General features: G+C 38.7%; 1 protein-coding gene across 3 annotated transcripts in view; it reads left to right on the top strand.

Moving 5' to 3' along the window:
* LOC149183147 (cysteine-rich receptor-like protein kinase 2) overlaps window positions 1-21773 on the top strand; it is a 48716-nt gene that overhangs the window by 15462 nt on the left and 11481 nt on the right. Inside the window, exons 1-6 of one of the 3 annotated variants that reach the window (XM_089417058.1) lie at window positions 8837-8995; window positions 9145-9940; window positions 10121-10248; window positions 10327-10540; window positions 10627-10858; window positions 10959-11109. In XM_089417058.1, coding sequence (XP_089273184.1) covers window positions 9157-9940; window positions 10121-10248; window positions 10327-10540; window positions 10627-10858; window positions 10959-11109 — 1509 coding nt within the window. In that variant the 5' untranslated portion in view covers window positions 8837-8995; window positions 9145-9156. Of the gene's footprint in view, window positions 1-8836; window positions 8996-9133; window positions 9941-10120; window positions 10249-10326; window positions 10541-10626; window positions 10859-10958; window positions 11110-21773 lie in introns of those variants that run through there. The other 2 variants (XM_089417056.1, XM_089417057.1) reach the window with 2 other exon arrangements.

Raw genomic sequence — 21773 nt, 5'->3', positions numbered from 1 at the left:
GTGCACAGAAGACTTAAAAAAAATTCACTGAGAGACAAAGTATTTCAACACCATAAAAGATTTCTGAGAAATTACTGGGTTAACTGCTGTAAATCCCTTTTTACATTCACTGCAGTGAAAACAACTTACTGCTGTAATAAAAGTTTACATAAGTTTACTGCTGTAAACAAAATTCACACAGACTTACAAAAAAACTTCACCATTTTCTTTATGCACTGCTTGTGCAAAAACCACACATGGTTTTCTTACAACTCCAAAAATTACATCACCTGGTTCTACTCATTTTACACACTGCTGTGTGTTTTTCTTTTTACTGCACCATCAATCTTTTTACGCTACTGTGAACTCCCTCTGTCTCCTCCCATGTGCGATACATGTAAATAAAAGTCAACACACACAAAAAAAAAAATATTCGAGCTACTCTTCTTGTATTACATTGCATTAAAAAAAAACGACCATACCTATCTTTAAATGCTACATACCTTTTACTTAAAGAAACCTACGAGCTATATAAAAAAATATATATCGTAACGTGCCCATATTCACATTAAAAAGGCCCACCAAAATCTTGTACCAATCATTAACTCATTTACCTACGGCGGTCAACCATAAATCTTTCACTCCACGCAAAACGTTGAATTGATGTGGGTCCGTATGCAGCTCCAGGTGATCAACGGCGGAGGAAAGTGGAGCAGATCCGACGGTGGATAACCATATCGGAAGACCAACAAGTGCTGAACGTTAACCTCCGAGAAAATGACGTTGCGTTACGTCAGGGCTGAACCACGTGTCAGCTCCAAATTGTATCGGAGCTCCTTGCCGGATTATTCCTTCTGCCTAAAATCAACCCGAGAGCTTTCCGGCGAGGTTTATTGACCGGTTTCTGGCAGCTGCGTTGAAATTAGATTTCAACATGGATCATATACCTGAAAAATGAAGTTGCTATGCCTATCTGAAGACATGATGGATATGATCATAATATATCCTCAGCCTTCTCTACAGCTTTGAGAATATGATATTGCTCTATATGGCAGCTTTATATGTATACATGGCACATATTAATATAAATCTTGTTTTTTTTTGTACTGAAAAAAAGAAGAAGCCTTATGTAAAAACTCGTGGGCACATTTTCATCAAATTTTGTATTCTTCATCTTTTTAATCAATACTCAACAAAATAATCAAAATTCCACGAAGTTATGAAGATGAAAATAGAAATTAAGCTGTTCCATGGATATTATTTTCACCATTACAATCAAAATTCCACAAAGTTGTGAATATGAAAATAGAAATTAAGCTGCTCCATTGATATTAATATCACCATTACTGTATTAGGATAGGATCGTTCTGCACGGAAATTTATGAAATGATGTCTTTTGTATTGTACCTACGGCTCGTTTTGGTGGTGAATACATTGAACTTACATTTTATTTATAAGGTAGTGCAGGGATTGAACTGAATACTATTCAGGCCATTTTATTCATGAGACCATGGATAAATTGGTTGTTCCATATAATGTTAACAGAAAGTAATGGTAGCTCATCTAATGAGCTGTTCACGTTTTGAAGTAGGTCATCATTGTTTTCACAGGAGTGCACAAGGGTGAGCAGAGGTAAAACTCGTGGGCACAGATTTCCAACCCATAGAGATTTAAAAAACTTGTTGCAAGGTCCTTGTGAATTTTTTTCGACATGGTAAAATTTAAGAAAAATCCAAAGTTAATATTATAAAACAACAAAAAACAATTCTTTACGGCATTAGTGTCACTTGATTTAGAAGGAGCATTAGTGTTTATATCACACTGCAAGTGCCTTTCCATATCAGTCAGTCTAGATTCAAGAATATCTATGGTAACATGTTGGTTATTTTGGTTCTCCAACATTTTTTTGATGTCTTCCAAAGACACAAACACGTTATGTTTTTTCACATGTTTGTCTTTCAATACCAGAACAAACAAATTCTTTATTTGCTAATGAAGAGAAACATAATTGAGATATTATTGTTTCCATCCCTTAGTATGACCACGGTCTAAAACACAGCGAGAGACCTCATCCAGGATATCAGAGTTAGAGTAGGAGTGACTTTTCGCTCCCACATGAGTTTCTAATTTCTTGATTTCTCATTGTATTTCTGGGGTACTGAGTTAAAATATATAGTTGTTGAAGCCCAGGAAAAGATTAAGCACTTCATTGACCTTGTGGGTTGTTTCCACCACCACCCCTTCCGTTTTCTAAGCAGCATAACAAAAAAGAGGCGATTAGACTTCAAACAAAATTAAAACAACCATTACCTAAAAAGTGATTGGAGTAAAACCTAAACCAAACACTACTAGAAAACAAACCCAACAAGATATCAGTGCCATCACAATGAAAGATAGACCAGACTATACCACACTATGGAACTCCTACTCAAACACCTGAGGATTGACTCCACTCGCTATAGACACTAATTAAACCTAAAAAAATAGTCAGACAACAAGTCACAAACCCAATGGTGTACCAGGAATTCCATAATTGCACCAGAATAAATTAGACAACAAGTCACAAACCCAATGGTGTACCAGGAATTCCATAATTGCACCAAAATAAGTTAAACCAGAAAGAAAAAAGCGTGTTTTCCCCTACAACAAACTCGACATGAGAGACCCCTTTCCTTGAACAATACTTCTCACAAATTTCTTTCCCCAAGCCAGACCAAACCCAAGACCCAAAATGTACATAGACACCACGACAACAATTATTACACAGATAGGGACTAAACTAGCACAACCTGGAGTAATATAAAGTATTACAAGGTAAACCAGAAGATTCAATACCAACATTCTGGAGTCTGCAACCACAATTTGAAACGTGTGCTGACATCCACAACCCTTTGTCGAAGCCAACAGAACTAAATTTCTACACCAGCCTCCACTTTTCCGACATCCACTACAAATTATGCCCCTCAAGCTTATTATTAGGCATCCAAACTCACAGTTCTCCCACCGCACCAAGACACAGTCTACCAAACCCCAATTTCAACATCTCCCAGCCTAAACTACCCAACTGCCTCCACTTCTCGGGCTCCCAGCAAAAAGCATTCCTCTCATAGAACATGTCAAGTGCCAAAATAAGCCAAAACTCCACTTGTCCAGCTCAAAGCAAAAAGCATTCCTCTCAAAGCACATGTCAAGTGCGAAAATAAGCCAAAATAGTAAAACGCAGGAGCCAGTCAAAAGAGCAGACAATAGGGAGGTCGGCTCCTCGACCTCACACCTACAACTACCTTCAATCCTCACCACCAAAATCAATAAACAATTCATCATCCCTGCGCTTGTATTTAATGCTGATTAGGTGGTTGCATAACGTTTTTCCATTTAATGCTCATCAAGTGGACAAGGTAGCGAGATCGTCCCCAATTTTTAAAATGTAAATTATAAATATTTCGAAAACATAAATTCAATGTTTCACCTCGCCAACTCATTTAAATTATATCGTAGTTTATTTTTTCGATTTAAACTTTTATTCATAAATATTTAAAAATTAAAATTAATTTTTTGTTTTCAAAATAAATAAATAAATAATTTTTAAGGAAAAATATATATATGAATACTATGAGAACATAAATTTATATTTTTACTTTATTTAAAAGTTAAATAAAATTATGGTTTATTTTTTCAATTTAATTTTTAATTTTTAAGTATTTGAAATAATAATTCATATATGATAATACTAAATAATTTAGGTTAATCTTTTATTAGGAAAACCATACCAAAGCTAAAAGTTCATTTTCTATAGAAAGACATAAGATAAAAGAGTACTAAGATAACAAAAATTGAAAAGTGGGTCTATCTGACTTTGGAAGTGAGTAGTAAGAACTAGAAATCAGTTAACCAAAGACAATAAAAATTGAAAAGTGGGTCTATGTGACTTTGGAAGTGAGTAGTAAGAACTAGAAATCAGTTAACCAAAGACAATAGAAACTAAGACAAAGGATCAAAATCAGACAATAGAAACTAATACAAAGGATCAAAATCAGACAATAGAAACTAATACAAAGGATCAAAATCAGTTGCTGCAACCTCGATGGGATCTGTTTTGTTACTTGGGATGCCTCTAGGTAGCTGTGGGATGCCAAGGTGTTTTTCAATGTGTTCCATCCTTTATTTTTTTAATTTAATATTTTATTGTTAAGCATTTAGAATAATAATAATAATTGGATTTCCTTCTAAACATTAGAGTACATGATAATATTTAAAAACTTAGGTTAGTCTTTTATTAGAGAGACCATACCAAAGTCAAAAGTTCATTCTCCATAGATAGGTATAATATGACAGAGTATTAAGATAGTCAATATTAAACATACAAAAGTTGAAAAGTGGGTCTATTCGACCTTAGAAGTGAATAGTAGGATCTAGAAACCAATAAAATAAAGACAATAGAAACTAAGAGGAAGGATCAGAATATGTGGCTATAGCCTTGATGGGATATTTTTAGTTACCTGGGATGCCTCCAACTAGGTGTGGGTTACCAAGATGTTGTTCAATTCTTTGATCCAGGTCCTTCATATGGTGATGTAGATGCTCAATTAAATGGAGGACATTAATCTAATGCTCCTGCTAGTCCAATAAGGTTCTTCCAAGGAGGAATTTCATGTGCCAATATAATTCTATTATGTGCATGTACTGGTTGAAGCATCCATAAGTATGCCTAATATATGGTAACCACTATGCTAACTTAGTAAACACCTCCATGTCTAATATCTAATGCTTATGAGAGGTTCCTACCCCCTCAACGCAGGTAAGTTCCACTTGGATGGGCCTTAGAGTGTGCTTGCGAAAAATGGGAAGTAGTTTCCTCCAATTAACGGTACGTACATGTGCTTCTCCTATGGGCCTATTCTTGGTAGTAAGTTGCTCCCCTACAAATGGGGCACACTAATGAGGCATGGAGGAGAGGCTAGAAACAATTAGGTGGTATAGGGCTAAGGGAGGGGAGACGAGAGCTTCTGAAGGCTAAGGGAGTGCCATGTGGAAGAGCCATGGGTCAGAAAGATAGCACGACAAGTACCACAGACGATTGAAATATCCAACAACCTCCAATGATGAAGGAAGAGAGCCAACTAGAGAAGGAGCATGGTGAGAAAAATAGTGCCAACTAGTGAAAAGGTCCAAAGGCTAAGTCTATATAGTAGTTGCTAGAATACTGAAGAAAATAGATAACAAAACCCATCAAAACTAACCAAAGATAAAAGCACTAGAGGAATAAAGAAGAACCATCGAATGAGAGAGAGAAATTGGAGTCATAATCCTAGTTAGGAGTAGTTTAGTGAAGCCTCAAATAGGACCATTTTTTAGCAAGATAGATTATTTGCACCCTGCATGCAGAAAATCTTGGATGAAACAAATGCTTGACTGCCATCTAACTTACAACAGAAAAATAACTATAGAACGGGCATAAACCTTCTTGAATTTTGGAAATAACCATTGATAATGAAGTTTCATACAACAAAGGAAGAACCAACTCCACTAAAGAAATGATTTCCAAATCCAAGTTTTCATATGTTGTTAGGTTTAGGATCAAAGGAGTGGGTCAACAAAGAACCCTAATCAAAGTTATCGTGAGTCATAACTTGTGATACATGTTTTTTTTAGGCTAGTCACCATTAGCATCAAAACTATGCTTTCTCTAAAAAAGAATGTAGGGAACAATAACCATAATTGACACAAGCTAGCACTCCACAAGAGTGGAGTCCATACAAACAGACAGACTGCGCAAATTACAATCAAGTCTCGAGTGTGGGGTGCTTAGTGAATTAATGTTGCGAATGACCAACTACATGCAGAGAATTGGGATAATACAAACATATTCACTATAGGGGTGCATTGTCATGTCCCTTGGTCCTTTGGCCAGGTAGGACGGTGACAGCGTACCCCCCTTCCCCCTCCCCCTCACTTTTCCTCATAATGCACCCCATCTAGGGCTGAAAGTTATTTCTAAATACACTTCAAATACATTTCCTTAAGGGGGGAATATGGCAAGAGGTTCTAAGTGCATAAAATTTGGGTAAGGAATGAAGGATTCCATAATTAGCCAGTAGTTTATTGATTATTTTACCTATTCATCGAACATGGGAGGGAATGATAAATAGGATGTTGATAATTAGAGAGGATACCCAATAGATAAGTGCTTCCAGTCACAAACAATTGCATACTTTGTGTACCAATATAGCATTGTGGATTTTGTGTAGCATGTTCACAATCAGTTGGGAGTCCTCTTCCATAAAGAGCTTAATAAATCCTTAATATTGTGCAATTTTCTAGACCTAATATAAAATCCATGAGTTCAGTTGTAGTGTTGTTGTTAAGGTGTTGCATGCTTGAGTAAATGTAAAGAGGCATGTCGTCGTGGTCGCGAATGATACTACCATATCCCATTAGTCTAGGGTTTCCTTTAGACACCCCCTCAAAGTTTAATTTGAGGAAGGAGGGAGGAAGGGGAGACCAAACATGGAATGGGTGGGGGATGGGAGGGAAAATGGAAGAGTATGATGGAGAAGGAGGGTCGACAAGGTGCCAACTATGTAGGAGCCTATATTTTCTACCATGATACTGTTAGTCTTGGGGAGATCAGGAGAATGAAAGAATGGAATTCAAGAGATAAACTAGGGGAATGGAAGAGCCCTTGAAAATTGTTTTGTTGCACTCTTTCCATATTTCCTATAGGAGGAAGTTGGGGGATAATTTCCATATGTAGTTGAGAATAAAGTTGGAAAATGCTTTTTTTCTCAACTTGTGATGGTATTTAAGATATTGGGTGTGTCCCTGTCACAGTGAGTAATGCGTTCTTCTAGCCTAGTCCAAAAGCACGAGGAGAAATAACAACTTTTTAATTGATGTTCAAGATTTTCCAGATGGAGAAGATGGAGTGAGAATCTAGATGGTCCTTAGTAATTATGCTTTTGAATATTGTCCCATGTTAGAGTCTTATTTTGCATCAGAAGCCATAGAAAGAAGGATATATTCGGCGAAGTGTTATACTTCCAAATTTTGTTCCATAACTCGTCGAGTTGTAAAGCTTGATGTCTAGCTTCAAGATGATGAGCTTCATGTATGGAAAAGGTTCCTTTTGATGTGTAGCCTCAGTGAAGTTTTTCCGGCTTGGGTGAAAAGGGGATGAGCCATTTTTGGAGACTTCCCCAGAAACGTCGCCATAATCCATTCTCCAACTTTGGATGTCATGCTTTTGATGGTAGCTATTGTTGCAATTGCAAGCTACTTTCAAAGTTTGTGGGTGGAAGGCCCAACCCACCATTGCTTTTTGTTGGCTTGAAAGTTTGGATGGGGTAGCCATCACTTTTGAAAGCAAAAAGGTTTGTTATGGGGTTGAGACTTCAGGTTTATGTTTAAACATATGGGCCAATGATCTGAACCATGATTGGGAAGAATGGATGCCTCCAAGATGATGTCCCATGTCATTATGGGTTCCATGACTAAGAAACGATCCAATTTCAAAGGCACTTGTTGCGTCCCCCCTCGTCAGTTATTCCAGGTGAAGATACCATTAGTGGTATTGAGATCAACAATTTAAGAGGATGACATTATCTCCTAAAAGAGGATAGAGTCTACATATAGTTGCCTTGTACCTTTTCATTCCTCTTCTAATTATTTGATAAGGTTAAAATCTCCACCAAGGATCTAGGGGGAAGGGGAGAGGAGATTGTGTGTGTCAATGATGGAATGAATGAAGGAAGAGGAGTTTGTCCTTTGGAGAGGTTGGACAATAAACATTTTAAAGGTAATAGGTTTTAGCTAATCCAATGAGTTGGAATTGAATTGTGATGATGCAGAAGGAAGAAAATATGTTTAGAACATGTATGTCTTGGGTGCTCCATATAATAGCAAGGCCTCCAAAGAGGCATTGTGCATCAATAGTGATTATGCTACAATCACTTGCCTGTTTGCTTATGAGATTGGTGATTGTCTCATTGGAAGTTTTAGTTTCACTTGCCCATTTGCTTATGTGATTGGTGATTGTCTCATTGGAAGTTTTAGTTTCCTCAAGAATGTCATTTTTCTTTAAAAAGCCTCTGTTTTCCTCTGCAATTTAGGCCTCTGATATTCCATGAGATAATCTTCATGTCGGAGGTATTCTAAACACAGAGGAAACATGTTAGAGGTATTCTAAAAACAGAGGAAACATGTTTTGAATAATTCTAATAACTCGAAAGTGTATAGAATTATTTAATAGCTTTTGGGATAAGTGATATATTATTTACCTCTCGCATGTAGACAAATTGTTTTGTACGGGGATTTGTCCTCATAAAATCATTGGTTGAAATCTGAATCTCACGTAAAGGTTCCCTTAGAGTAGATCATTGGTTCAAATCCAATTTTCGTGTGGAGTTTGGTTCAAACCCAAATCTCATGAGTAGGTTCCCTTGAGCAGATTGTTCCTCCATCTAGTATGAGGTTAAAAAGAAGTGAAATATTAAATATATTTTTGGGATTTGTGAGGAATTGAATAATTAACATAGTCGGCTATTAAAAATAAATAAGTAATATATAAAACATAATTTTGAAGATTACTTAAGATTTGATTAATATTAGATATCATTTTCTAGGTTTCTGTTAATTTAAATAATTAACATAGTTTTTAGATTTTTCTTACATGTAACATTAAATCCAAAAAACATTAATATATTAAACAACATTTTCAGAATTTCTCATTTTAAAATAATTAACATAGATACAATATTCAGAATTTCTCATTTTAAAATAATTAACATAGATACAATAGTATTAGGTGAACTATTCAAAATAATAAGACATTTAATGATTTTCTGAAAATATTCTCTCAAAGAACCGACTCCGCCACGCAGTCATAACCCCATGCTTCTGCAACGAAAGTTTTACCATTGTCTCCATTAATGATTCCTTGCGTGGTCTCGCTCACAGTAAAGAAGAACGGACTAAATTATACACCTATAATCCCCTGCGTGAAGGTCAAGGTCGCAAGGTATGCGTTACTCAATTTTTTTTTGTTTTCACCAATAACCAGACTTCCGATAGGAGATTTTTTTAGCGTTTTGTGCATGTGTTTGCTGTTTCATCGTGATATAAAGTCTATGTTTGTTCATTCATATTTTCGTTTTAGTCACACTGCAGAATACAGTAAGAATGAATGCGACAGCGAATAGTACAGTGTCGCCCCCAACGTCGCCCACAGTAGTGGTATATTCGCCCGCAAAGTCGCCCACAATGCCACCCGGATCGACGAATGGTACCACAGTGTCACATGGGGTGTCGTCGGCAATGTTGCCCACAACGCCGGCCGGATCGACGAATGGTACCAGAGTGACACGTGGGGTGGTTAACGTGACACGTGGGGTGGTGCCCGCAATGCCGCCCTTGTCGACGAATGGTACCACCGTGATACATGGGGTGTCGCCCGCAATGCCGCCCGGATCGACGAATGCTCCCAGAGTGACACGTGGGGTGGTGAACATGACACGTGGGGTGGTGCCCGCAATGCCGCCCTTGTCGACGAATGGTACCACCGTGATACATGGGGTGTCGCCCGCAATGCCGCCCGGATCGACGAATGGTCCCAGAGTGACACGTGGGGTGGTGAACATGACACGTGGGGTGGTGCCCGCAATGCCGCCCTTGTCGACGAATGGTACCACCGTGATACATGGGGTGTCGCCCGCAATGCCGCCCGGGTCGACGAATGGTACCACCGTGATACATGGGGTGTCGCCCGCAATGCCGCCCGGATCGACGAATCTGCCACACCCTTTGACACCGTTATCGGGCAATTCGACGCACCCGTCCGGTAAAAAGACTTCGAAAAAAATGGTTTTATTGTTGGGAAGCGTCATCGGTTCAGCAGCGCTATTTGTGGTGCTGTGTTTGGTGTTCGGTCGATGTGTTAGACAATGGAAAAGCTCTCTCAGAACAGGTCATTATAAATGATTACATTATAGCTCCCATGCTGAATTCCTCTGAATTTATTTTTTTTGGTTTTGTTTTGTTTTATTTCTCGTTGGTTTGTTTATATTTTAGTTTATTTCTTTGTTTTTTTAACAATTTGTGGGATCAATAGTTATGACGAAAAGTGTTACTGTGATGCTCCCCACAGATAAGACTATAGATGAAAGGGGACATTTCGGGGAAGTATATTTTGACTACAAGGTTCTCAGAGATGCGACTGGAAACTTCGATAGGAACAACATGGTTGGCAGAGGAGGATTCGGAGAAGTTTATAAGGTATACTATTATACGTGGTTTTGTTCAATAATATGGTATATTTGCAGATTAATTGTAATGAGATTTTTTTATCAACAGGGAAGACTTCCGGATGGAAGGGATGTTGCCGTTAAGAAACTGAATGGGACGCAGACTACTCAAGCTGCTGAGGAATTTCTGACGGAAGTGAAGCTCATCAGCAGCGTCCGTCACCGTAATCTTGTTCGTTTACTCGGATGTTGCAAGCGAGAGCACAAACGCTTGCTGGTTTACGAATTTATGTCAAAGAACAGTCTTGACAAACATTTGTTCGGTACGTTGTTCTTACTAATGCGACCGTTTTCAGAAATCCTTTAATTTGTATTGAGGCCTTAGAATACTATCGCTGGAGGTCTGCAGGCGAGATAAGAAATGCTTTGAGCTGGGAACACCGTTTAAACATTATAGTGGGCACAGCTCGAGGCCTTGCATATCTGCACGAGGAATCCAACGTTCGCATAATACACAGAGACATCAAATGTCCAAATATACTTCTGGATGACAGCCTTCAGGCCAAAATCGCAGATTTTGGATTGGCCAGATTCTTCCCGGAAAGCCAAACGCACGTTTCTACCAGAGTCGGAGGAACAATGTAAGTTCGGCAATTCATCTATTAATTGTCTTCGGAAGACTTTATAGGCTGTCGAATCCGGGCATTAATTTGTGGCTTTCACGAATTTGGTATAAGGCAGAGGCTACACTGCACCCGAATATGCGGTTCATGGGCAATTAACGGAAAAAGCTGACGTCTACAGTTATGGGATCGTGGTTCTTGAGATCGTGAGTGGGAGAAAGTGCGTGGACACAAGACTGCCAGCCCCTCTTCAGATACTTCTCGAATGGGTGAGTGTCTGTTTTGTTAAGTGGGTTGGCCATGAAATATTTAAATCATATAATTAGTTATATCGCCGTCGTCCTAATGATCGAGGGGCTCACATCTCTGGCGCTTTACTTAGTTTAGGGAGGCAACGTTTTCGTTTAGAAAAAATATGATTTTAATAAAATTTGGTCGAAATTAACAATGAAATTCCACGATAATTTGAATATTTGAAATTTTAGTTACATCTATCAAATTTTAGAATGTTAAATACCGATATTGAATTCATTTAGACCATAAAAAAACAAATATTTTAGAATGTTAAATACCGATATTGAATTCATTTAGACCATTAAAAACAAATAATTCAAACATTCCTGTGATCCAATTGTTTTTTTAAACCTAAATTTCAAAGAGAAATAGATGTTATTGGTAGACAACGCCCTCCGTCCGTTATTTGCCTTTTACTAGATAGCAATGAAAATCATGTCGTGGGCCACGGCCTACGCAATGCCGGGTACCATCTCGACCTGTATCTTGTTTGACAAAGACATGCAAGTCAATATGTTCTGTCAACATATGCCATCATCTCACCTCATCTTATCTTAGAATTTGTTCTATTTCACGTTAGTTGTTACACATCATCATGTCACATTACTTCTAACGTTAAAATTACATTTTTATTTTTTTTTAATACTTAAAGGTGGGCTTAATTGACTTCTTTCCATGGATTTGGATAGTTCGAATCCCAAGGCCCGTTGAGGTCCTCTAACCCATCTATCATGAATTATCATTACAAAAATCATTGTACACATATGATATCACAATTAAATATATTTATAAACATTTTTCTAAATCATGAACTCATTCTTATGGTAATTACAACTAGTAATCAACTAGTATTATACTAGGTTTTAGTTCATCAACACATTTTTATTTAGCAACTTAACAATAACACCATTCATCATCCATGAATCTTGAGTGTTTACAGGTATATATTGACATTTCAAGTTAAAGGAGAAAATACATTTATTTGAATTTGTTTAATTTTTTTTTTAAAGTGAAGAGGTGACAACCACTCTCCACCCAACCATATGCTCAAATGTACTACGTAATCATTGATCACTCCCAATCCAAATTCCATGCCACAAGAGGTAACCTCATGCCCGCATCAAAACGATAAATACAATGTAGAGATATGAAGACAACTCTCCATATAGAGAAATCAAATTGTTGCTAGTCATAGGGTTGCCACATTTGGATTTTATAACACAAAGGGATCCTTATCTTCCCAAGAGTCCCCATACCACAAGAGGTAACCTCACTCACTCATCAAATGGGTAAATACAATGTAGCGATAAGGAGGCAACCCTCCATGTAGAGAAATCAATTGTTGTCTATCAACCCACTAGTCTAGGGCTTGATAAAAGTTATAGGGTTGTCACATTTGCATTTTATAACACAAGGGGATTCTTATCTTCCCAATAGTCCCTTATCACCTCCCCTATCCCATTGCTTCTCATGCTTACTCTAAAAATTCTCTCATAAAAATCATGTCTCCCTTTTTATATCTTGGGGTGAAAAATTCATCTTTGATCTTTCTAAGCAAAATAAGAAATTTACAATTTCACACAAATTGTTATTACTCAAAAGGTATTTTTGCAAACCTTCTACTTTGCATCATAATCTCAAAGCCCCTTGCGTGTCTTTGTCTCTTCCCCATAAGTTTCTCTCTGTCTTCACACACAAATTTCTCTTTCTATCTCAACCAACCTCTCTTCCTAAAAATTCATGTTCTATAATTTGGACCATATTGTCAAGTTAGAAATTTCCAAAAGGTTGCTTTGTCCATACCTTTGGAGTAGTTCTATATCACTTTCATCCTTTCTCATAATGCTAGTAGTTGGTAGTTTAGTTTGACTTTCTCATAATGCTAGTAGTTGGTAGTTTAGTTTCCAAACTGGCTTTGTGGACGCTAAGATAAATTAGATATTTGATTATTAACAAGGTATTCTGCTAGAAAAAAAACATTTCTAATTCCTGTCGTGACTTCCTCTCACGGTATCTATATTTATATAGGCTTTTCTCCTCATCCAGTGATTGGCAATATTTTCAGTAAAAAAAAATAATAATAACTATATTATCAAGTTTTAACATAATAATCATGATTGTATTAACAAAATAAGGTTAAAAACAAGACATTACATAACTGCACAAAGGAGGGGTCCTATTCCATTATGGTTCTAATTGAGTGTGATTACTGTATAAAGACACCATGGGTTCATGATAATCCAAGAAACAAAGGCGTTTTATACGTTCAAAATTTACATTATGACTGGTCAAGAGGAACTTGGAATAATTTCAAACTTTAGATGCATAAACAGTGCATAATATTTTCATTGAGGATCCCTACGGCCAAGCCTTTATACAGATTTTTGTTTCTACGCACTAACACAGAGCAAGTTTTATCCTCTGTTTCCCTAGAGAGTGGTTGTCCCAAGACGTGTTGGAGAACCTATTAATTATAAGCTGTGAAGCTTATCTTTATCCCAGAGGCCATACAACATGTTGGCCCTGAGGTGCAGCGCTGCTATTTTTACGGAAATTTCCCCTGTTTTAGCTCCGATGGTCCACGTCTCCTCTTGCTCTGCTTTGGCCATAAGCCGAACTTCAAAAATTATACACCCGCGCTCATAAATATCGGCGGGTCCACTCTCGGTTCATCTCTTTTCCGCTGCGCTCTCCATTCTCCGACCTCCGATCAGATCGATCTCCGCTGTCCATTTCATTCGCCGATCCAACGGCTATCGCGCATCGCTTAATCGCCCATCGGCGTATCGCAATTCCATCGCACTATCCGCCAACCCTTCACCTCTGCGATTAACGATCAGATCTTGATCGTTGATCTGAACTCGATCTGACGGTTGTCGCTTAGCCGATCAAATCAACTTGCACGATGATCCTCAACTGTCGATCTTCCTCCATCATATCCGACGGTTCACAACAATTTCGGGTGAGCAACGTGCACGAGGATTAACCGCCCGAAAAGTGGTTTCCTCTCTCCTCCTCGCTGCTACGTGTCACTTGATGAGTGGAATCGGGTGCCAATCCAAATTACCACTTACCTCTTGTGATCTCGCCCGAAATACCACCTTTCGCTTTCAAATCCACTGATGCAATATCAATTCCTCTATCTCTGTGATATGATCCTGTCCATTGATCATATCAATCCAACGGCCCCATATCCCACTTCCCACTAGTCACCCGGGGAGGAAATTTGTTGGCTCTATTAGTGTTTTTTGACAGTCAGACAGTTGAACTGAAATAACGGAATATATGGCCGAAAGGGGAAAAACAACAGCACGATGCAGCTGAACCAACATAAATGGTCATGGAACGTCACTGGCACGAGCGAGCCACCTGACAGCATGGCAAAATTACCAGAATTTGGTTACTGTGTTGTTAGAAAAAGAGACCTTTGAGCTCATGTTTGTCTAGTTATGGCATCAAGTAGTTAAGAAGACAGAGGGGATAGATTAAGTCATCTCGAGCCTTAGAAGGTTTGAGAGCATTTTAAAATGCCTATAAATGGTTGAAAGTTCGAAGGATCAAAGGTTCAACTTTTGGAGATTGTGGATACTCTTTTCCTCCCAGCGTCTCATATTCATTCCAGTAATACAAGCTTATTTTTGTGTTACATGTTCAATTTCCATCTTCTCATCTGTTCTAAGCTTGCACTTGAACAGGTTATTCATGTTTTCTTCTGTATCTAATGCCAGATAACTGTCATCTTATCTCTACATTGATAAATTAGATTTTCAAGCTTCATTTACTTTCTGTAGCTAGCCATTCATATGTGTTTATGTATGTATCTGCTAGTACAGTCAGGATTCTCCATCTATTCATTGAATCTATAAACTATTGAGCATTAGTGGTCGAAAGCCTTGTCAAGCTGAGGGTGTTCATGCATGTCTTGAGTGAAAACAGAGTTGAAACAATCATTTGACTTGATCCAAACCCCAATCCATTCCAATAGTTCAGAGAACAATATTGAAGATTTATATGTTACCAGGGATCTCTGAGCTACAACCTAGGAGAGCTTCCTGGAGTGCTAACATAATTGGCGTCGTTGCCGGGGAGAGGAGACTAAAGCTCAGCTTCCCTGGGGGATGACACAAATCCAACTTTGATGATAGACAAAGTCTAGACACTATTTGGGTTGTAGTCATCTATCTGGCAACTCTACTAGAGGACGAACCTCTTGGCGACTCCACTCCATAGTTCTGGCTCAGTTTGTGAGGCATACTCGGAGAAATCCTCAGGAGCCACGAGCTGACCCAGTACCTGACCCTGAAAAAATCATCAAAGAAAGAAAGGCGTTGCAGAAAGGAGCATCAGGTTTAGGTAGCTCTAAACAATATTCTATATCTCTTCAAGAAAATCCTATAATAGAACAAATACATGTTGAGAGTATAACATATAATACTAGCAGTGAAGAAAAAATCTTAGAGATTCATAGAGCTCCTTATTCTTTAGGTTCTCCTTTCATTGTAAGCCCAAAGGAATCCTCTCCTCCTGTCCATAATACTCCTTTAGTCATATCAGTCACTCCTCAACCCTTTGTCATTCAGACTTCCAGTACCCTTATAGCCTCCACAGCTATGGCAGCACCTACCAAAATGGAAAGAATCATAGCTGCTAGGTATGGAACTCTAGTACTGCTCACTCCTTTGAATGCCATGCTTACTAGAGAATATCAAAAGTATATGCATAAGTTCACTGGGACTGAAGGTGTTACAGCTGAGGAACATCTTGAATCATTCTATAACTATGCTGATAGCTTGGACATTAGTGAAGATGATGTATGGATGAGAGTCTTTGTCCAAATTCTATATGGAGAGGCTAGAAAATGGTTCAGAGAACTGACCCCAAGGTCTATAGCAGATATTGAGGCTTTAGATGATGCATTCCTAAAGCATTGGGGGGATAAGAAGGATCTACTCTACTACCACACCGAGTTTGGGAACTTAAAGAGGGAAAATGGTGAGTTGTTGTCTGATTTTAATAAGAGGTTTAACTGCATGTACAACAAGATACTAGCTGAAGTAAAACCCACCACTACCTCTGCTAAACTCACCTATGCCAGTGCCTTTGATTCTGACTTCTGTCTACTGTTGAGGGAGAGACAATGTGCTACCTTGGCTGATATGCAGGATGCAGCCTTGGAAGTAGAATCAAACATCATGGCTGCAGAGAAGCTCAAGGGGAATGTTGATAGAAGGAGACAGAGGGGCGAATCTTCATCATCCTCAGATCCCAAGATAAATAAAATGACCAAGATGATAGAGTCATTAGCCTCTGAAATCTCCAAATTAAAGGTTGAAAAGCACCCTGGGAAAGGAAGATTTCCTAATACCTTTTCTCCTAGAGTTCCAAATCCATATATAAGAGCTAATGAGCAGTTGCAGATTCTACAAAGAAGCAAAGATGCCAATGAAGACCAAAGGGTGAAGACCTCTTTCTAGAATGTAGTCATGGAAGAAGAGTAGTTTGAAGAAGATGATGAGATCCATTGTCTGGAAGACAAAGGCAGTGCTTCCTTTTTTACCTTAGCTGCCTATGAAAAGTCATTATTCAATGACCAGATCAGCCAAGAGTGGGATGGTGGAGCTGTTCTGCAAACTGATGATCAACACAGATATAATCTGAGGTTGAAGATGAATAATGCCAAGGAAAATCCTGTTCAGAGAGCTACTGTCCCTGCAATACAACAAGCTAATAAGCAGAAATGACCGATAGTTGATCCCATCATCCTCAAAGCTCCAGCTCACGAGGTAAGAGGCCTTGACAAGTCTCCTTCTCCTTTCAGTTTTGAATCAGAAATTCAGAAGCTAAGCATACCTATACCTCTGATTGAACTAGTGAAGAATGAGTCCTTCAAGAGATCTATCCTCGAGGCCCTTGAGCCTAAAGCCATCCAAGCCTCCATTGACTATGTAAATCTGCAAGACGATAAACCAGTTGTTGTTCTCAGCCCAATGATTGAAAATTGTGATGACAACTCCCCATCATTCTATGTCTCTTTGACTATCCATGACAAAATCCTTCACAACTGCCTTCTGGACATAGGAGCCAGCCATAATCTAATGCCCAAGGCTATCATGGATGAGTTGGGTCTTGACATTACCAAGCCTTATCATGACCTGTTTTCTTTTGACTCTAGAAAAGTGAAATGTTTGGGATTAATCAAAGACCTAGCCATCACCTTGTCTCAGCTGCCCATGAAGAGCATGATGATGGATATTGTGGTAGCAGATGTACCCCCCAAGTTTGGCATGTTGCTTTCTAGAGGTTGGATCAAGAGATTAGGTGGAACATTGCAAAATGATCTGTCCTATGCTACTGTCCCAGTTTTTGGAGGTGAGAGTAGGAGATTATACAGAGAAGTTTAGTTGGTTTATATCATCAATGATGAAAGGAATCCCACTAATCATCCCATATATGCTGTTGACACTTATTTTGGAGCCTCTATTCTTCAGATTGAAGAATCCTAGTTGGCCTCCATGCAGCTTAGGAAACCGGTTTTCCAGATCACAGAGGAAGAAGGCCCACAGATTTGGGACATGTTATTTGATGGAGCTTTCTCTAAGGAAGCTACAGGGGTAGGTGTAGTCCTTGTGTCCCCCACACAAGAATACATTCATTTATCTTTCAAGATAACTTTTCAGGTCACAAATAACATAGCAGAGTATGAAGCCTTGATAATGGGCTTAAATGCTGCTAAAGAAATGGGCATCAAAGGTCTGAAGGTGTTTGGAGATGCAGACCTTATCATTCAGCAGGTGAACAAAACCTTCCAAGCAAAGCGTCTAAGGCTGAAAGCATATAGAGATGAGGTATGGAAGCTCACGGGTTCTTTTAATAGTTTCAACATTTCTTACATCCCTAGAATGAAGAACCAGCTTGTTGATTCCCTTACTGTGTCTGCTAGCACGTTTATTCCTCCTTTTCCTCCTAAATTGACTTGTGAAGTTCAGGTGAAATATAGACCATCTCTGCCTGACAATGTCAAATACTGGAAAGTTTTTGAATATGATGATGAAATTAATAGGTTTTTACAAGTCATTGATGAATTTTCTGAAATGCACATTGACCAAGAAAATGAAACCATTGAAGAATGCAACCAGTCCAACCTAAAGGACGAGATTGGTCAGGATAGCATTGTTCAGCTGCCTAGTAACCATATACCTAAAGGATTGGTGCCCCTAGAGAAGTTATTTGATCATAATGATGTACCTTATAAGCCTGCCAAAAAAGAAAATGAGTCTGCAGTTCATAGACATAATGTAGGGAGTCCAGCCCATCCAAAGTACATAAATATGTCCACTCACTTGTCTTCTGCCCAAAGTTCCGAGTATTGCACCCTGATCAAACAATTTGCTGATATTTTTGCTTGGGAGTACAGTGATCTTAAGACCTATGACACCAACATCATCCAACATAAGATTCCACTGGAGAAGAACACCATCCCTTTTAAGCAGAAATTAAGACCTATCAACCCTCTCTTATTGCCTTTGATTGAAAAGGAAATCAAGAAGTTGTTGGATGCTAAGATCATAGTTCCCCTAAGGTATTCAAAGTGGATAGCTAACCTTGTGGTAGTAAGAAATAAGAATGGAGAAATCAGGGTTTGTGTTGACTTTAGGAATCTGAACAAATGCTCTAAAAAAGACAACTACCCCCTGCCTAAGATGGAACACTTGCTGTAAAAAGTTTCAAGGGCTAGAGTTATGTCTTTATTAGATGGATTTTCAGGTTACAATCATATTGTTGTACATCCAGAAGATCAGGAAAAGACTGCCTTCACTACTCCTTGGGGCACTTTCATGTACTCCAAGATGCCTTTTGGACTGATGAATGCTGGGGCTACTTTTCAGAGGGCCATGGACATAGCCTTTGTGGGAGAGAAGGACAAGTTTGTCCTTATTTACCTCGATGACATAACAGTCTTTTCCAACAGTCACAAGGACCATTTGTAGCATTTGAAGAAGGTGTTTCTAAAGTGCAGACGATTTGGAATTTCAGTGAACCCAAAGAAGTCACAGTTTTCTCTAGAAGAAGGCAAACTTCTGGGACATATTGTTTCTACTGAAGGTGTGAAGATCGATCCAGCAAGAGTTCAAGCAATTTAGACATTGTCCATCCCAAGGTCAAAAAGGGACATTCAATCTTTCCCGGGAGTGATGATTGATGCTATGTGATTCGTTCTCCACATTTCACTAGTTTCAATCCCACTTCTTCACCCCTGTGAGCATCACCCGATGCAATGAGTGCTAAGTGAACTATTCAAAAATCATGAGAAATTAGTCAGTTACGACTACCTCTCATGGAAATGGTCATACGTTTGAATGACTTACTTAACGCAGTTGAATCCCAAAAATGATATCTAATAAGATTAACTTTGTCAGGAGGTTGATTCCAAACTTTTTAGAGCTAGTGAAGCACATCACTTCCATGCTGAAGAAAGGATCAGAAATAAAATGGACAGATGGTGCAAGAAGCTCTTTTGAAGCCATCAAACAAGCTATCATGGAAGCTCCCACTCTAATCAGCCTAGATTATACCAGGGAGTTTTATATCTTCTCTTTTGCCTCTTATGATACACTTGCAGCAGTTTTATTGCAAAAAAATGATGAGGGTGTAGAGCACCCTGTGGCCTTTTTAAGTAAAACTCTGAGGGATGCTGAACTAAGTTATGAACTTATTGAAAAACAAGCTTATGCTCTCCTAAAATATTTAAAGGCATTCAGAATTTATATTCTGCATTCCAAAGTGGTTGCGTATGTACCTTCAGCCTCAGTAAAATATGTCCTAACTCAGCCATCTATTGATGGAAAGAGAGCTAAATGGATTGCGAAATTCATAGAGTTCAGCATAGAGGTGAAGCCCACCAAGCTTGTTAAAGGCCAAGGCTAGGCTAAGCTTGTAGCTAAGGAAAATTACAGTTTGTTAGACATCAATTGCATGAGTTCAAATTCAAGTGGTGAGCGTAAGAGTAGAATCAGTCTTTGGCTGAAAATCTAGCCGCTTATGAATGGTATTCCAGTGTAGTTCATTTTTTGCAGAAGATAGAAGTCCCTCCAGGGCTTAGCTCAAGTCAAGCCCGGGCCATTAAGCTCAGATCAGCCAAATATTGCATTAATAAAAGCCTGCTTTATTGGAAAGACCCATCAGGGATCCTCTTGAGATGTCTAGACAAAGGATAATTGGTGGAAGTAACGCACCAATTCCATTCTAGCATCTATGGAGGGCATCATTATTGGAAAACCATAGACCACAAGATTCTGAGAGCTGGGTATTATTGGCCTACTCTGTTTTTTGATGTGTTTTCTTTTGTGAAGTCTTGTGACAAATGTCAGAGGTTTGCAGGAAGACAACATCTAAAATCTCTACCCTTGAAGCCAGTACACGCCAATGGTTACTTCCAGCAATGGGGCTTGGACTTCATAGGTGAGATCAATCCACATTCCAATGGCCATCATAAATGGATCTTGGTAGCCACTAATTATTTCACCAAATGGATTGAGGTTATACCCACTAAAAATGCTAATCATCAGGTTATCATAAAGTTCTTGAATGAGAATATTTTCACTAGATTTGGTTGCCCAACCAAACTAGTCACTGATAATGCAGCAGCTTTCAGGGCAGAATAATTGGTGGACATGTGTGAATCCATGGGCATTCAATTGGTGCATTCTACCTCATATTATCCTCAAGGCAATGGCCTGGCAGAATCATCTAACAAGAGTCTTGTAAGGATAATCAAAAAACTGTTGGAGGACAACAAAAAGAATTGGGATTCCAAGTTGAAGTTTGCACTATGGGCTGACAGAGTTACCAATAAGAAGTCCATAGGAAATTCTCCATTTAAGCTAGTTTATGGCGTTGATGTTGTTTTTCCTATCCAGTTGATTCTCCATGTGGGAAAATTCTTGCAAGAAGAACAGGATGAAGAGAATGACGTGGCGAGGAGAATGAGTAACTTGGTTGAATTACAGCAGATCAGAGAACAACTGGTTGAGAAGTCAAGAATTCATCAGAATAAGATCAAATAAATATTTGATAGAAAGGAAAAAATGGACAGTTTTCAGGTTGGTGATTGGGTTCTCAAATGGGATGCATTGAAGGAAAAGAAGGGCAACCATGGTAAATTTGATGCCTTATGGATGGGGCCGTTTTTCATTGCTCAAGCTCAGATGAATAATACGTTCATTTTGCACAATTTGGAGGGGGAAGGTGTTTTTGATGGCCTAGTCAATGGGCGGTTTTTGAAACTTTACTTCATATGAGGCTTTAAGGCCTTAATATTGTAATAGGTTTTTTCAGTGTTTGTTTTTTATGCAAATAAAATCCATGCCCAATGGAACACGAGGAGATAAGTTTGTTTTGGTTGTTGTTGGAAAGGCAGTAATCTGCAGTTCTTGAAACTTCACAAGGAGGCTTTCATCCCCAGAAGGAGCCAGTGTTAGCCCTGAGGTGCAGTGCTGCTATTTTTACGAAAATGTCCCCTATTTTAGCTCCGATGGTCCACGTCTCCTCTTGCTCCGCTTTGGCCATAAGCTGGACTTTAAAAATTATACATCCACCCTCATGAATATCGGCGGGACAACACTCGGTTCATCCCTTTTTC

Source organism: Pinus tabuliformis, chromosome 3_2, assembly GCF_031772625.1.
Source record: "Pinus tabuliformis cultivar Carrire ecotype Pingquan chromosome 3_2, CPIR1, whole genome shotgun sequence".
Lineage (NCBI taxonomy): Eukaryota > Viridiplantae > Streptophyta > Pinopsida > Pinales > Pinaceae > Pinus > Pinus tabuliformis.
The sequence above is the reverse complement of the archived record's forward strand: the minus strand, read 5'-3'. Positions and strand labels throughout refer to the sequence as shown.